Source organism: Corylus avellana, chromosome 2 (genome assembly GCF_965113065.1).
Source record: "Corylus avellana chromosome 2, dhCorAvel1.hap1.2, whole genome shotgun sequence".
Taxonomy (NCBI): Eukaryota; Viridiplantae; Streptophyta; class Magnoliopsida; order Fagales; family Betulaceae; genus Corylus; species Corylus avellana.
In genome coordinates, this window is record NC_142491.1 from 35,706,272 (window position 1) to 35,723,172 (window position 16,901).

Genomic DNA, 16,901 nt, shown 5'->3' on the forward strand with positions numbered 1-16,901 from the left:
ATCAAATCATTCACTTTTTATTATTATTCAAATAAAAAAATCACTACAAAACAAAATTTTTTCACTTTTCCATACCTCTTTTAAATTTTCTTTATACCAAACATTCTTATTTTTTTTCACAGCAATCTACATCAACTACTCACAGCAATCTACATCAACTACAGTGTCTAGGCCAACCCATTTACCAAACACCACCTTAGTTTCCTATGCCCTAAAAGACTATTTATTTGATATTCACTCCAACCACCCTCCCCTGAAGACACGAAAGCACTCGTGTTACAGAGAATGGCACTCAAAATGTGAGCAGAATCAGCTTTCACGACACTTTGCAACACAGCACAGAGCAAAGGCAAATTTTGCTTGAAAGTCATTCCACCAAATTACCATGGAAAGTGTCTACCATCAAATAGGAACCAAACCCCACGTTCTACTAACTGCAAAATTATTCATAAAAGGCTTCAAAAACAAAATCTCATACCTTAAACAAATGCAGCTCACAAATTCTAGATATTGCTCAAGAAGCAAAGCAAATACATAGTGAAAGGTACCTTAAGACGGTAACATGAATATTTCGATCGTCTTAAAAAACTTAATTCAGACAGCAAAACATAAAGAGTAAAAAGTAGTTGCAATATTAATAATAACTGGTCAAATAGAGGCAAAATCCTTAAGAGTACATAGTCTCTACCCTTGAATAGCATTTCAAAGACATAAATAAACTAGATTGTTTCTCCCTTGCCCTACTGTTGTCGGATTTCAGCTTTCTTCTTCTGCCAGAGACGGTCCAATCCACTGTCAGCATCTCCCTGGAAAAGAGAATAAAAGAAATCAGAAGAAAAACTAAAGACAGTCAAGTCCATGAATTTGTGACAAGCATATGCATAAATTGTATGAATTACAACACGTAGTTAACAAGAGGTGTGCTCATGTAAATGCTTAACTAGATACCAAAGAACCGGGCTAAATAAACACAAAAGAAGCGAAAAATAGTCCTATGGAATGCATAGAACCCCTATTAGAGATATGTACAAAACAAGCATACCACACAAAAATAAAAATAAAAAATACGTACAAGCAAAAAACAAAGCAGAAAATAATCAATCAATTGCTCAGAATTCCGCTGTCAACGGCAGAGATGAAGAGTATTCACAGACACAGAACACCAAACACTATCAACAACAGTTGCGCAGAATTCCGCTGTCACCAGTGAATGATATTAACAGACAAAGAACACCAAACACTATATACAAACAACTAATGGGCAGCACCATCATAGAGGACAGAACCTTTTGAGAAAATATTATGCATTATCATGTAGATAGATCAAGAATTCAAGTTCATAAAAATAACTACTTGATTAAATTAAATGACAAACTAAACACCACCAACACATCCACATCGTTTTCAAAGGCTACCTAGCAACTGGCAACACTAAGTACTAAACACATGCACAACTTTCTGCTCCACTCACTTGATTTCAAACCCCCTTTGGGTGAATTGCAATGACATGATTTATTCTCTTGCCTGATATCTTCCTTAATAATGGATAATGAATTTAATTTACTTTACTTTGGACAACTAAAATACGTGAAGTTGTGTTGTTGGAATGATGTAGGTAATGCCACGGACATTGGGAAACTTGGTGTACATCCTGCACTTCCCCAGTATTCTAAAAAAAAGGATGAGACATAAAGCTCCTCACCCCATGGTATTTACAAATGATAGTTTATTTTAGCTAAAATAACTAAGCGTGTGAAGTTTCTACGACTATTAACCACTCTGTGTCACAGAGACACTTGCATTCAACCAAGAACAGAAATTGGAAGTGCTAAAGTGTACTTGGCATCTTAATAACAAGAATTTCCCATCAAACACACAGATAATTAGCTTCTAGGGCAGTTTATTTCTATTAAGATAAAAGGCATAATCGACTTACTTACACAAAGTAATTGCAGTTAATAGTACTTCAAAGTAATTGTGGGTAATAATAATTCAAGAAGCATTCAAAATGGTAAACAACCAACGCAGTTCCAACATCAAACTGAAAAAGGGGAGAGAACAAAGACCTGAGCACGGACGAATCCACAGAGAGCAAAGGTGGAAAAATGGCCATTGTACACGCCATTCTCATCCAAATGCCCAACGTTAATCTGAACGGAGGCATGGTCCTTTGAAGTAATCAACCTGTTTGTGGCTGAACTGCATTCACAAAGCCATTATTTATTCAAAGCCCAAAAACAAAACAAATTCGTAAACACAAAAACAAAAACAAGTACAACAACAAATGGGAAAAAGACTAAATACCATTTCCTTGGAATGTAAAGCTCGGTGATAACCCCCTCTTCGTTCTGCATCTTGGTTTGCTTATTCAAACACTTACTAATCTGAACCAACAAAGCCAAATATTCATATTTCTCAGAGAGTTCTTAGGGTTTTCGGAAAAGGGAAGGGGCTACAAGTGAATGGCATAATCTAATTTCTGAGCCAGCTACAATAATGAAAAACAAGAACAAATCAACATTATAACGCAAAAAAAAAAAAAAATAGACCAACACGGTTGCTAAGAAAACAAAAACTGTTAATGGTCAATTATCGATCCATTTAGAAAAAGCCTGAAACCTCAACCCCGATTTGCACCAATCGACACCGTTTCATAGTCCTTTAAGAGAAAGAAAAGAGAAGATAATCTCTTTGGTTTTTCCCAGCAACCAAACATGTGTTTACAGAGCATAAAAGAATGAAACCGTAGATCAAAACAGCAATTATAGATAGATCTAAGAGTAAGAGAGATACGAGGATTGAGAGAAAACCTGTGAAGAAGAAGAGGAGGAGCACACGGTGACGATGCGGTGGGCGACAGCTTGAGAGCTAGGTTTTTAAAGCCTTGGAATTAAGCCCTAGTGAGTCTCAAGGAAAGTACACACATTCACAAATGGGCTTGGCCGATTAAAGCATTAATGGGCTTTATGGTAACCCGACAGGCCTAGAAGCTGAGCCTCCTACCCATATTTGCTTTTCTGGATGAAACTTTAATGGGCTTAAAACAACATCTCACTTTATTTTCTTTTTTCTTTTTTTATTTCACTTCTTTCAATTTTTTTTTTTTTTTTTTCTTTTGAGAATGATATTTCATATTCCCTTTTTCTTCATTTATCCTTCGATGAGGTGGCATTATCAATACGCTAAAGAATTTTTTTATTTTTTATTTTTTAATTAGAGTGATCTATAAGGGTGGATTGAAGTAATTCTAAAAGTTTCTCTTATGTCCTTCTTAAATCTTTCTAAGAATAATGTGGCTATTAAAATAACAATTTTATCAAAATTCAATAATGATCAATCACAAACTCAATAATGATTTTAATAGCCACATCATTCTTGGAAGGACACAAAAAAGACTTCTAGTATTACTCATGGCTTGACAATATCACCTTAGCGGAGAAGAACTAGGAAATACAAAATAACATTTCTCTTTCTGTTTATAATAAGGATGTATATAGTTTCCCTCCCACCAGTTTACATGTATTGGATAATTATCAGACCATGCCTAACCTATGACGCAAGGATTTCAAACTCTTAAAAGTACAATATACTAATATTTGTTTTCATTTGTATGCTCTCTATAATGGCTCTCTATTTCCTGTATATGTTTAATAGATATAATAACCATGAGATAGGGCATACAAATTGCAGGAAACGGATCCTCTTCAAGGAGTGGAGAGTATCCAGTTCACGGTTAAGATTTCTCTAGAAAAATTCCAAGGCTACGAATAAGCCAGGTCAGCCTCTACTAACAAATAATATATATATATATATATATATATATATATATATATAATAAAAACTTCATATTTTGTCCATAATAATCCATGTGGCTAGATGCCACATTATCTTCTTTTTGTTGTCTTTTTCCCTAAAAAAATATATATATATGATGTAGCATCTTGCCATGCAAACTTTTATGAGCAAAATGTAGAGTTTTTATTAAATTCTAGCATTTCTCATATATATATTGCAAAATAGGGTGACGTTGGGGTGGCCAAATCAGCTGGTCAAGCCACCCCCATAGCCTATGGGGTGGCCGAGCCACCTCCATGGCCTATTAGGTGGCTAAACCACCGCTAGACCTGATATGAGTGGTTCGGCCACCCCCAGATCAGGCCTGGGGGTAGTTCGGCTTGGGGACAGGGGTGGCTCAAACCACCCCCAAATCAAGTTTGGGGTAGTTCATCCACCCCAACGTCACCCCATTTTGAGATTTTTTGAAAATTATATATATATATATATATATATATATCTTTTTATTTGTTAGTGAAGGTTGACGTGGCTGATTTGTAGCCTTGAAATTTTTCTAAAAATATCCTAACCATGAACTGGATCCACGCGAGTCCTTCCGTTTCCCAAATAGCATGGGCAGCAGTCCTTGAGGAACGAAGCTGAATGCACTATTAGTTTCCTATGCCCTAAAAGATTATTTATTTGCTATTCACTCCATTAAACCCACTCCAACCACCCTCCCCTCAAGACACGAGAGCACTCGAGTCGTGTGTTACAGAGAATGGCACTCAGAATGCGAGCATAATCAGCTTTCACGACACTTTGAAACACAGCACCCTGTGCTTGTATGCAAAGGCAAATCTTGCTTTGAAGGTCATTCCACCAAATTACCATGGAAAGTGTACCATCAAGTAGGAACCTTAAGAGTAAAAAGTAGTTGCAATATTAATAATACTGGTCAAATGGAGGCAAAATCCTTAAGAGTACATTTTCAAAGACAAAAATAAACTAGATTCTTTCTCCCTTGCCCTACTGTTGTCGGATTTCAGCTTTCTTCTTCTGCCAGAGACGGTCCAATCCACTGTCAGCATCTCCCTGGAAAGAGAATAAAAGAAATCAGAAGAAAAACTAAACAGTCAAGTCCATGAATTTGTGACAAACATATGCATTAATTGTATGAATTGCAAAAAGTAGTTCACAAGAGTGTGCTCATGTAAATGCTAAACTAGATATCAAAGCACTGGGCAAAATAAACACGAAAGAAGCGAAAAATGGTCCCATGGAATGCATAAAACCCCTATTAGACATTAGTATAAAACGAGCATACCACACAAAAATAAAAATAAAAAATAAGTACAAGCCAAAAAAAGGGAAGAAATTAATCGATCATTTGTGCATAATTCCGGTGGAGCTGAGGAGTATTCACAGGCACAGAACACCAAACACTATAAACAACAATCGTGCAGAATTCCGCTGTCACCAGTGGAGATGAATATTATTCACAGATACAGAACACCAATCACTATCTACAACAACTAATGCGCAGCACCATCAAAAACAATTATGCATTATTAATTTATTATGTAGATAGAGCAAGAATATAAGTTCATTAAAAAAAAAACTACTTAATTAAATTAAATGACAAACTAAACACCACCAACACATCCATATCCTTTTCATAGGCTACCTAGCAACAGGTCATCACTAAGTACTAAATGCATGCACAACTTTCTGCTCCACTCACTTGATTTCAAACCCCCTTTGGGTGAATTGCAATGAAATGCTTGATTCACTTGTCTGATATACTCCTTTATAATTGATAATTAATTTACTTGGACATCTAAAATACTTGAAGTAGTGTTGTTGGAATGATGTAGGTAATGCCACAGAAATTGTGGAACTTTGTGTGCATCCTGCACCTCCCCAGTATTCTGAACAAAAGGAAAAGACATAGAGCTCCTCAACCCATGGTATTTACAAATGATAGGATTTTAGCTGAATGATTAAGCGTGTGAAGTTTCTACAACTATTAACCACTCTGTGTCACATAGACACTTGCATTCAACCAAAAACAGAAATTGGAAGTGCTAAAGTGTACTTGGCATCCCAATAACAAGAATTTCCCATCAAACACACAGATAATTAGCTTCTAGGGCAATTTATTTCTATATATGAAAAGGCATAATCGACTTACTTACACAAAGCAATTGCGGGTAATAGTAATTCAAGAAGCATTCAAAATGGTAAAACAATCAAAGTAATTCTAACAGTCCTTCACTAAGAATAAACTCAATCACGCAAACCACATCAAACTGAAAAATGGGAGGGAACAAAGACCTGAGCACGGACAAATCCACAGAGAGCAAAGGTGGAAAAATGGCCATTGTACACGCCGTTCTCATCCAAATGCCCAACGTTAATCTGAACGGAGGCATGGTCCTTTGAAGTAATCAGCCTGTTTGTGGCTGAACTGCATTCACAAAGCCAATATTTATTCAATGCCCAAAAACAAAACAAATTCGTAAGCACAAAAACAAAAACAAGTACAACAACAAATGGAAAAAAGACTAAATACCATTTCCTTGGAATGTAAAGTTCGGTGATAACCCCCTCTTCGTTCTGCATCTTGGTTTACTTGTTCAAACACTTACTAATCTGAACCAACAAAGCCAAATATTCATATTTCTCAGTGAGTTTAGGGTTTTCGGAAAAGGGAAGGGGCTACAAGCGAATGGCATAATCTAATTTCTGGGCCAGCTAGAATAATGAAAAACAAGAACAAATCAACACTATTAACGCAAAAAATTAGACTAACTCGGTTGCTAAGAAAACAAAAACTGTTAATGGTCAAATATCGACCCATTTAGAAAAAGCCTAAAACCTCAACTCCGATTTGCACCAATCGACACCGTTTCATAGTCCTTTAAGAGAAATAAGAGAGACTATAATCTCTCTCGTTTTTCCAAGCAACCAAACATGTGTTTACAGAGCATAAAAGAATGAAACTGTAAATCAAAACAGCAATTACAGATAGATCTAAGAGTAAGAGTGAGAAGAGGATTGAGAGAAAACCTGTGAAGAAGAAGAAGAAGAAGAAGAAGAGGAGCACACGGTGAAGATGCGGTGGGCGAAACCTTGAGAGCTAGGGTTTTTAAAGCCTTATAATTAAGCCCTACTGCACGGGCCTTAAAGCTGACTGATTAAACCATTAATGGGCTTCATGGTAACCGCACGGGCCTTGAAGCTGAGCCTCCTACCCTTATGGGCTTTTCTGACCGAAACATTAATGGGCTTAAAACAACATATATATCACTTTATTCTATTTTCCATACATATTTTCCTTTTTTAATTTTTTTATTTCCCCTCTCTTTCAATCTTTTTTCTTTTGAGAAAAGCTATTTCATATTCTCTTGTTCTTCTTTTATCCATCTTCGTTGAGTGGCAATTTCAATACACTATTGAATTTATTTATTTTTAATTAAGATTAATCTATAAGGGTGGATTAACAATATCATAGAAAAGGACAAGGAAATACAAAATAGCATTTTCCTTTATGTTTATGATGAGGATGTATGGAGTTTCGCTCTGATCATTTTGCATGTATTGGATAATTATCAAACCATGCTAAGCATAAGCTAACCCAAAGGGATTATGACATAACGATTTCAAACTCTTGAAGTACAATATACTAAGATTTTGTCAAGGGTCGGTTCGCTACTTAGGGATAGGGTGCGTTTAAGATTGTGATTTTATAGAAAAAAAATATGTAATTTTAAACAAAATCGCAGAAAATTAATTACTTGGGATTGAGTTTTTAAAAAAAAATTGCGACTTTAAAACAAAAACAATCTGCATTTTTAAATCTTTTCAAATCGTAAGTAAGCAGTATTTAAGCATCATTTAAAAATTAAAGAGCATGAAACAGATGAGGATTTTTTTTTTTTTTTTTTTTTTTTTGGTTTTAGTTTCTAAGATATTTTGATACCTTATAAAACAAAATTTGGGAAAAATACATTTTTTACCCCTTCAATCTACATTTTTTACCCCTTCAATTTGGGAAAATATATTTAATATATTAGTGTTCAATGTTTAAAAATCGATGATCGACCCCCTCAATCTATTTCACATTGGCAAAAAATATCATCCGTCCATCAAATTTGTCTATTTGGACAAAAACCAAATCCTGTGCATGGCACGTGACATTTTTGAATCAAAAATTTTGAAAATGCCCTCGAGAGTAAAGTGTAAACATAAAATTTAAAATTAAAAAAAAAAAACAAAAAAAAAAAACTTAAAACAAAAAATTTTATATACAAAATAAAAAAGAAATTAAAAAAAAATGGAAAAAAGGTGGGGAATGGCCTAGCCACCTCTTTTGGCCAAACAACCTCTAGGCCGGCTGAATGCGGGTGGCTCCCATGGGACACATGCATGGGTGGTTTAGCACCCCATATCGGCTGAATGGGGGGCGAGCCACTTCCAAATAGCTTGGCCACCCCCTCACATTTTATTTTTATTTTTTAAGTTTTAGGTTTAGTGTTTATATATATATATATAAAAACTTTTTGTTTTAGGCCAGTTTAGTTTAGTTAGTTTTTTTTTTAATTTTTTTAATTTTAAGTTTAGCTTTAGTTTTTTTCCTTTTTATTTTGGTTTTTTATTTTTAATATTTAATTTTTTAGTTTAGTTTAGTTTTTTATTTTGTACATGAGCCTTTATTTTTATTTTTTTCTTTTATTATTTATTTATTTATTTATTTTTATGTTTATTGTTTACCCCCAAAAAGCATTTATGTTTATTTTACCCTTAGGGCAATTTCAAAAATTTTGGTTGAAAAAGATCACATGACATTTATTAAAAATCATATTTTGTGTTTGGTAACATTTATTAAAAAGTTATTCAATTGTTTTAATATTTATATAAAAGTGTGGTGTACGTTATGTACAAATTGCCTATAAGAACAATTTATACGGTTCAAAAATATTTCTTATAGTAATCATCAAGCAGGCATTGGAAAACAAAAGATACGTGTCTTTTATTTTATTTTATTGATTTTATTTCTAAAACATCATTACTTATGATTTTCAACTTAATTGAATGTATATATTGCCAGTGCCACGGATAATCAATGTACATGCAATTGAAACATGGAAACAAAGCTGGATTGCACGATTATCAATGAAACTATAAACATTGAAATTAAAATCGTGCGTTTGGCCCACGAAATCGTGGTTTTTTATTTTTATTTTTAATTTTTACGTTATTAAATTACTGCTTTTTTTAAACGCTAATAGTCAATCTGCAAATGATTCTAATTTTGCAATTTTAGTTAAAAAATCGTGGGTTTGGCCCGTGAAATCGCAATGTCAAACGCACCCTAAAACGCAAATGCGTGAATACTTGAGAGGAGAAAAATATATTATAATTTGTGAAAATTTGCCAAAATTGTGAGAGAATATCTTATAATTTGAAAATTTTAATCCATATGAAATATAATTAATTAGTATTAAAACTAAAAGTCGGAGGGCACGCTAGCTTATCAATATTACAGTTCCTTTTATTTGTTCTTACGGTGAGAACTTTCTTTTCTACATATCAATCGATTAGCGTTTGATCTGGAATATTTTGCAAATCTCGTTTAATTAATTACTAATATTAAAAATAATTATATCTATATAAAAAATTAAGAAAAAAAAAAAGCACAATATATAACTCTTAAAAGTATCAATATATATATATCACAGAGAATTGAAATATCCTCTTCTTTTTCACTTACAAAAAGATATATGCATGCTTCCAAGATCCATGACGCAATCGCATGCATAGTATTTACAATTACAGTTGCTAAAAAAAAATCATATAATTTCTTGTCCCTAGCTATTAACTCTATATTCCAAAGGAGAGTAATTTAATAAAGATCATATATATTTTGTGTCGACGATGTTCAAGGGAACTGAAACCCTCCTCCACTAGCATCTGCCGTGGATGCCTTAGGGGGGCTAATGGCGATCCAGAGCAAGGAAAGCGTGATTGCGATGAGACCCGACCAAACAAACACGATCGTCGGCGTCTTCCCTCTCCTCCCCATCAACCCTTTGGCGAAAGGATACAAATGAGCCAACACCCAGAAGCTGAAAAACGCACCTCCGACGAACTTGCTCCACTGAGGGACCGTGCTGTAAATAGTCCTCGAGAATGCAATGGCAATGGCGATTATATTCACCATTGCAATGACGATCGGCGGAATCATCAAAGACGACCACTTCACGAGGTACAAGTCTGCGAAAATGTCGTCTATGTCCTCTCCCCCTGACTTTGAAGTCAACGTGAAGGATATCTCAATCCCTGCAATGACTTTGAGTAGTCCTTGGACGACGGCCGCCAAGTGCGCGCTGGTTCCGGAAATGAGCCAAAATTGTTCGTTTCTCCACCACTCCTCCAGCGAAATGCCGGACCATTTTACCTCCAGGATGGCGAGCGCGATGAGGCATATTGTTATGGTTAGGAGGTAGATCAAGAAGGCTACGCTGAGCGTTTGCACGATGAAGTGGCCTGAGATGAGCGAGAGCGCCGGAAGGAAGCAGTAGACGATGAGGAATATGGAGGTGAAGGGATATATGCCGACGTTAAGGTAAGCCATGCGTTGGAGAAACTTGAGGCGGCGGGAACCCAGCAAGGGGTTGTTTCGAGAGAAGAAAATCTCGACGGAGCCGGTGGCCCATCGGAGCACTTGGTGGAGTCTGTCGGTGAGGTTGATTGGAGCTGATCCTCGAAATGCGTCACGCTTGGTGATGCAGTAGACCGAGTGCCACCCACGATTGTGCATTCGATAGCCTGTCACCACATCTTCCGTCACCGAACCGTAAATCCATCCCACTCGGTCACCCCATTCCGTCTTATCCTCGTACCTGTACGAATGCAATTTAATGTCATGTTACTATAAGAAAGATAAATCCAAACTTGCTAATATTTGATAATGTGTTTAATTGGTTCTTGCATGGTTTTGATGAACATTGAGATTCTATTACTTTTAAAGTTCAAATTATACACGAGTCCAATTGATGAGCACATCCAAGAAAATCATAATGAAATTGAGAGGGAAGTACTAGAGAGAAACACACAAGAATTATGTTGCTAATTCGGTTTATGAGCTTAAGATTTTTAGGATAATCAGTGTTTTGACTTGATCATATCAATATCAACAAAGGGGGCAATACTAAAACAAAATTTTAAAGGGATTATTTCATAAAAATCTATAATTTTGAAGGTACGTAATTTAAAATTTTGGAAGGACTACTAGCTACAAAATATGCTTTAGTTTATTACCTTAATATGAGCGTGGGAGGTGCTCATGAGTTGGAACCTTAACTCTTTAGTTTATTACCTCATATTTCAATGAAAATAAGGCCTTGTAGAATATAACCGGGGAAAGGAATAACTAATCTTACAGTATAGCTATTTATTTGTTTGATTACACACTATTTTTAGGAATAGTTTATTTTCATGAGACTTTTAAAATTCACACACAAGATTAGCTAACACACTAAAAAATGAGTGTCTTAGCTAATCCTTAGAGAATAGGTTACATTTTTCAAAAATACCAATATTTTTTTTTTTAACTTAAAATAAAATTAAAAAATTAAAAATATGAAAAATAAAGTGGATGACTTGACCACCCATTGGGGTAGTCGGCCACCTATTTAATTTTAGTTTTTTTTTTTTTTTAATATGAGTTTGAAAAAGGGGGGGGGAGGGGGGGAGTTTTCATTATTTTGATTCAATTCTAATTTTTGTATGTGTGTTGTTACCAAATTAAAGAATAGAAATAGCTATTCATTTTTTAATAGACTAGACATTCCGCCAAACAACGAAACTTAAATATTAAACTATTAACTAAATGATTAAATACACGTACCAGCAAGAAATGACGGATACAGCCTCGGCAACGCTTGTGGCATCGAGAGGGTCACGTGGGACCCGGAGAACACCAGGAGGTCGTCCATACTTGATAGCAGAATGATCAGCAAGGGGGCGGCCTTGGAACTCAGCTATCGGTATCGACTCCGACAACATTGTGGAATTTCCAAACCGCTTTGGCAGCCTATTCACGTCAAGATCAGGATCAAAGTCGCTGGCATTTAATGTTTGCATCTCAGAGTCAGTTTTCTGAGGATTTTCTTTCACCTCCGGCGGGTCGAAACCGTACAAAGCAAACCGCCTAAACATGCACCCAGTTCCGACATAAACCGGACCCTGCATATATACTCACATGCATAAATTTCAAACATCTCAATAAAACAATTTCCTCCAAACCAATTTAAATGAAATATCTAACACATTATAAACATTTAATGTACCTATTTTAAATGTTTAAATTTTTATAGACACGTGACATTATTTTAAATGGGTTGGAGGATATTTTTTTTAATACTAATTTAACAGAAATTTCGGATTTTCATACCTGCACACCGTCAAGGGCACGCATGTTTCCGTCGAAGAACACGGTGTTGTTGTTGGCGTAGCGGTCGGAGGGATCAATGCCTTCAAATCTCTGTGGGAATTGAATGTAGCAAATGTTCTCGCCTCCGCGGTCCATCATGAAGCACATTCCTTCACGGACAGCTTTGCAGTTGTAGATGTAGTGGTCGCAGTCGAGGTTGAGAATGAATGGGCCATTAGAAAGGATGGCCGAAGCTCGCACCAGTGCATTCATGGCGCCAGCTTTCTTGTTATGATCATAGCCGGGCCGTTTCTCACGTGACACGTATACAAACATGGGGAGGCGTATGTCGACGTCAGAGAAGTCTATGATCTTTTCGTCTGTGCCTCCTATTAGCGGATCATTGCTAGGGGGCTTTAACATCACCTGCATGGGAATTAATTAGTTTGCACCGGGGTTAAGAAAAATATTTCTTTAGAATACAATAAAGTCCATAAATTTTTTATAGTTTGCATGTGTTTATTGATTTTCAATTCTAGCAAAAGAGAGAGACTCGAATTTTAAAACTAAATAGGGTTTTGAGAGAGACGAAAGATGAGAGAGTTTTATTTGTTCTTTAGAGTGTTAGAATGGCGGTTTTAATGCATTTTCAGTAACAAACGTGTAATTTCGCAATTAAAAATAAGTAACTGCTATTTTAACTTTGACTATCAGATATTAGCAAACACTTAATTGTAACCCTTAGATTAAATTATAACTAACTAATTGTTATTTAATTTTAACCGTTAGATCATAAATATTATTAATGATTACTTAATTTCAACCGTTAGATCAAACTCAGTTTAATCTTATAGTTGATTTTACCAACGGTCACATAAATTCAACGTTGGATTTGCCTTAGAAATACCAACTTGGTTTTGAAAATTGAGATGTTTCTAGTTTGAATTTACTTTACTCTTCTTTTGGGGCCAAAATTCACTCATCCTAGGGGGTGGGGTGGGGTGGGGGGGGGGGGGGGGGGGAGGAGGAGAATGGAAATGAGTACAGAATAATTAATCTTGTACCTGAAGAATTCCGGCATGATCACCTTTGGCATGTTCACTAGAAGAGACAGTCCAAGTACCAGGCCAGTGGGTCCCATCAGCCATCCACGTGGCCTTTTGGACCTTCATGGGCTCCGAAGGGTCAGCGCCGCTCTCCCTCATGTGCTTCAACATCTTCATTTCCTCCCTCGCATTGAAAGCTTCCGATCTCCTCCTAATCGAGTCTGGAAGCCCATTTATCCTCACCTTAAACTCGTCGAACTCTCTCTTCACCCTCCGCCTATCCTTCACAAAATCCAACCTACTTTTGTTTTTGGTTGGGTCGACTTTCAAGGTGAAGTAAGTCTCAGGATTCCTCGGCTCAATATCATGTTTCCGACAGAACGGAACCCACAAATCAGCGAAGCTTGCCGCCTCCGCCATTGCCTCGAAGGTAAGGAGGGCGCCTCCGTCGTCAGAAACGTAGCAAGCAATCTTTTCCACAGGGTAATCGACGGATAGGATTGAAAGGATGGTGCAGGCAGTGACAAGAGGCGGCTCTTTCTCTGGGTCAGCCGTGGACACAAATAAGTCAACGCCGGGAAGATCGGAGCGGCCGGTGGGATTGGACGGCGACGGCATGTCAAACTTGTCGTGGAGAACTTGAAGATCTGTAGAACGGTTGATGGGGCAGAGCTTAGGAATTTGGTCGAGAAGCCATGAGAAGGCGAACCATGTCTCGCACACAACCGACATCAGCCACAACCAGACGGCGTCTTCGTTTGGATGTGTCAGTCTCCATTGCAAGAAGAAACACAGCACCACAAGCCGAACAAGTATCAGCAACCTGCAGAGCAGGTAGATCATCTCTCTTAAATATTTAATTCAAATTAATGGAAGGTATACAACAAGCATCTCGGGCAAGGGTTTTCATTTTAACTACTTAAAATACAATTTTTTTCATTTTAACTACTAGATTTGAACTGCACACTTCAACAGAACATCTATTTTAATTATTTATTATAATTAAATATTATTTTGTAGTATTATTTTATTATTTTTTATCATCTTCTTTTCTTTTCCCATCAAAAAAAAGAGAAAAAAATAAAATAAAATATTACTTAAAAATTAGTATAGTACGCAAACTTTTATAGCAATTGTTGGGGATGGCTGAAGTAAGAAAATAAGGAAAAGTAGCGAAATTTAGATAAAAAACTAATTTACAAGGACCGCTAAAGATATTAAGATATTATGTTAAATTACCGTTTAATACAAAAGTTTAAGCTATAAAGAAAATACAAATTTAATTATTTAATTAATATTTTAATATTTTTCTTCACATAGAGGCTCAAAATTTTATACATTTCAATTAAGTATTTTACACGTGGATTAAAATGAGATACTCATACAGTCATACCATCTCATCCATACATGAAAATGTGTGTTTTATAATAACGAGAAAGAGTGTCAGTTGAGAGCACGTATATATATGTTAACCTGTAAGGGCTGATGATGGCAGCGGCAATTGGAATTTTTCGACTAAGGGGCTTCCAAGGCTTATCCTTTGGGTCCAACATGCCCCCCTTGAACCCCTCATCATCTTCTTCTTCAAAGACATCATCCTGGGGCCAAAAGGCATTTCCAACGCCGTAGGTACCTTTTGTCTCAAACAACCACCTGTTGTGATCAAATTCTCCGGTTTGGTTCCTCTTCATCATAGACATGTTTTTGGGATCCCTTTTTGAGCCGTCTGGGGCTGGCAATTGCAGCGTTCCTTTTGAAAAATCTTGAGACTCGTCCTCAAAATCTTCCATTTTGTATACCTCCTTGCATCCTGGGCATAGACCACTTCCTTTTTGTGCATCCATGTAGCAATCTCTACAAATTTTGAACCTACACAACACATTCGATCAATATTGTTTAGATATTGCATTCCTAGTTGATCACAATCTAGCTATCTTAAAAGATAAACTCAAATGGTTGGCTCAAGTATAACTCGATCAGTGGCGGATCCAGGACTTTATCTTAATAGGAACAGAAATAAAATAATAAAATCTAATGAAATTGGGGCTTGCGGAAGACGGCTCATTACTCTGACATGAGAACTTTTCTCACAAGCATCACAAAACAGAATCATGGCATCGTAGCAGCCAACAACAATGAACAAGCACAAAAAAAAAAAAATCGTGGTAACCTGGTAGGTAAAAAGTATTGTAAAACACCATCTCCTTCAGTTTACTTTAATTTTTTAGCTGAAATTTGAGCTAGACTGAGTTTTATAAGGGCTAAAGTGTCAAAAATATGAAATTTTGGTTTATTTTATAGAGGCTACTACAAAATTTGGGCATAAAAATATTTTTTTAAAAAAAAAAAATTACGAAGGGTGGGCGCCCATACCCACCCTTGTGTGTATCCGCCGCTCGGTGGTAAGCCACTGGGTATCATGTCTCATAAAGCATATGGTCTAAAACACTTCATTTGGAAAGAGGAAGGGGGATCTAGCTTGAGATTGAATATTATACCAAAGAATAGGACATACCTACAATCACAAGGGATGACGTCAGCTCCCCTTTCATCCTTCATGACCTTTCCATCGCAAGCAGGCATGGAACATGCAGAGCCCTTGGCTCCAGCCATCTGAGGATGACTCACCTCCGACTCGATCACCTTGTCCATGAGATGTGCACGTGTCACGCTGTTGAATCCCCCGGTGAAAAGAGAATTCGAAACGTATTGCTCTTCCGCCTTGGCAGCCACGGACGTGTCCATCGGCTGGTTGTCCGGCGTCGGCGGCATGTGCACCGTGTAGTTCATGTAATCCCCCGACAACTCACCCGACATGTCCAGGTCTTCTCTGGACAGACTAACATATCGTCCGCTTGATGTTCGCCTCGCAAATTTAACGGTTTGCCCGCCGGAGTTACGGCTGCCCGGCAGAGAACCGTCGGAGCCTCTCGAGGTGCGCATGCTCTTCTTTGATGGTTGGCCGGAGAGGGATGCCATTATTTGAATATATCTTGCTTGCTATACGTATCAAAATCAATACAATTCTCTTTTTCTTCTTTTATTAATTAGAAATTTATCAATTTCTATAACATTTGCATGAAAACATAAAAACCTACGGATCATTGCATGCCCCCGCGTTGACAGAAATCAATGAAATCTTGAACAACTGCATGCATGCAAAAGGCTTCTCAAAACTCCTCTACGTACCCAGCAAACCATTTGGAAGAAGAGCTTCGATCAGATGACTGGAAAAAAAGGGTATGGGAAGGGAGAAAATTTGTATAAACAAATTAATCACAAGAGAATCGATCAGACGTGGAACTTAGGAAGAATGAGGTCGGAAGAAGAGAAACTCATGGTGAGAGACCAAGTCCTTGCATGCATGCCTATTTTAAGGTCGTCTTTCAACGGGTTTGAAGGAGTGTGTTTGTGGAGGGAGTAGAGGACATTAATTGCCGGTTTAATACAATTTCTTTTGTTTTAATTGTTACATCTAGAACGCAGCCAGCCAGCCACGTAATATTCAAACTAAAAATTAAATTAAATTAAGGGGATAAATATAAGGAACAGATGGAATATTATTATTTATTAATTGAGTTTCCTTTTTTCCCCTTTGATTTATTGTTTATTGATTTAATTAATTTCCTCTTCAGCCTCCA

The 16,901-nt window shown here is 36.6% G+C and overlaps 3 protein-coding genes across 5 annotated transcripts; all 3 read right to left on the reverse strand.

Moving 5' to 3' along the window:
- Positions 1-451: 451 nt before the first annotated feature.
- Positions 452-2,911, reverse strand: LOC132184721 (small ribosomal subunit protein eS21y). Its single transcript, XM_059598457.2, has 4 exons — positions 2,811-2,911; positions 2,305-2,384; positions 2,067-2,199; positions 452-806 (listed from the first exon to the last, which is right to left on the reverse strand). The coding sequence occupies exons 2-4, from the start codon at positions 2,352-2,354 to the stop codon at positions 741-743; spliced, it is 249 nt and encodes an 82-aa protein (XP_059454440.1). The 5' UTR covers positions 2,355-2,384; positions 2,811-2,911; the 3' UTR covers positions 452-740.
- Positions 2,912-4,696: 1,785 nt separating this feature from the next.
- LOC132187548 (small ribosomal subunit protein eS21y) lies at positions 4,697-6,927 on the reverse strand. Its single transcript, XM_059601898.2, has 4 exons — positions 6,847-6,927; positions 6,350-6,429; positions 6,112-6,244; positions 4,697-4,869 (listed from the first exon to the last, which is right to left on the reverse strand). Exons 2-4 carry the CDS (start codon positions 6,397-6,399, stop codon positions 4,804-4,806), a joined length of 249 nt encoding a protein of 82 aa, XP_059457881.1. The 5' UTR covers positions 6,400-6,429; positions 6,847-6,927; the 3' UTR covers positions 4,697-4,803.
- Positions 6,928-9,718: 2,791 nt separating this feature from the next.
- On the reverse strand, positions 9,719-16,239 carry LOC132188273 (cellulose synthase-like protein D4). Of its 3 annotated transcripts, none has more exons than XM_088513661.1 (7): positions 15,994-16,239; positions 15,776-15,888; positions 14,734-15,129; positions 13,279-14,083; positions 12,236-12,640; positions 11,690-12,027; positions 9,719-10,682 (listed from the first exon to the last, which is right to left on the reverse strand). In XM_088513661.1, exons 1-7 carry the CDS (start codon positions 16,237-16,239, stop codon positions 9,719-9,721), a joined length of 3,267 nt encoding a protein of 1,088 aa, XP_088369787.1. The 3 variants fall into 3 exon arrangements, with proteins under 3 accessions (XP_088369787.1, XP_088369786.1, XP_059458680.1); XM_088513660.1 differs by having other exon boundaries at positions 15,776-15,858; positions 15,931-16,239; XM_059602697.2 differs by having other exon boundaries at positions 15,776-16,239.
- Between the last annotated feature and the right edge of the window lie 662 nt (positions 16,240-16,901).

Coding starts and splice junctions, on each gene's coding strand:
- LOC132184721 (XM_059598457.2), bottom strand. CDS start 2,354: ATGCAGAACGAAGAGGGGGTTATCACCGAGCTTTACATTCCAAGGAAA. Junction 2,200..2,304: donor CTTTACATTCCAAGGAAATG/GTATTTAGTCTT, acceptor TTGTGAATGCAG/TTCAGCCACAAACAGGTTGA. Junction 807..2,066: donor GTGGATTCGTCCGTGCTCAG/GTCTTTGTTCTC, acceptor TCTCTTTTCCAG/GGAGATGCTGACAGTGGATT.
- LOC132187548 (XM_059601898.2), bottom strand. CDS start 6,399: ATGCAGAACGAAGAGGGGGTTATCACCGAACTTTACATTCCAAGGAAA. Junction 6,245..6,349: donor CTTTACATTCCAAGGAAATG/GTATTTAGTCTT, acceptor TTGTGAATGCAG/TTCAGCCACAAACAGGCTGA. Junction 4,870..6,111: donor GTGGATTTGTCCGTGCTCAG/GTCTTTGTTCCC, acceptor TTCTCTTTCCAG/GGAGATGCTGACAGTGGATT.
- LOC132188273 (XM_059602697.2), bottom strand. CDS start 16,239: ATGGCATCCCTCTCCGGCCAACCATCAAAGAAGAGCATGCGCACCTCG. Junction 15,130..15,775: donor GTCATCCCTTGTGATTGTAG/GTATGTCCTATT, acceptor TGTGTTGTGTAG/GTTCAAAATTTGTAGAGATT. Junction 10,683..11,689: donor GTATCCGTCATTTCTTGCTG/GTACGTGTATTT, acceptor GCATTCGTACAG/GTACGAGGATAAGACGGAAT.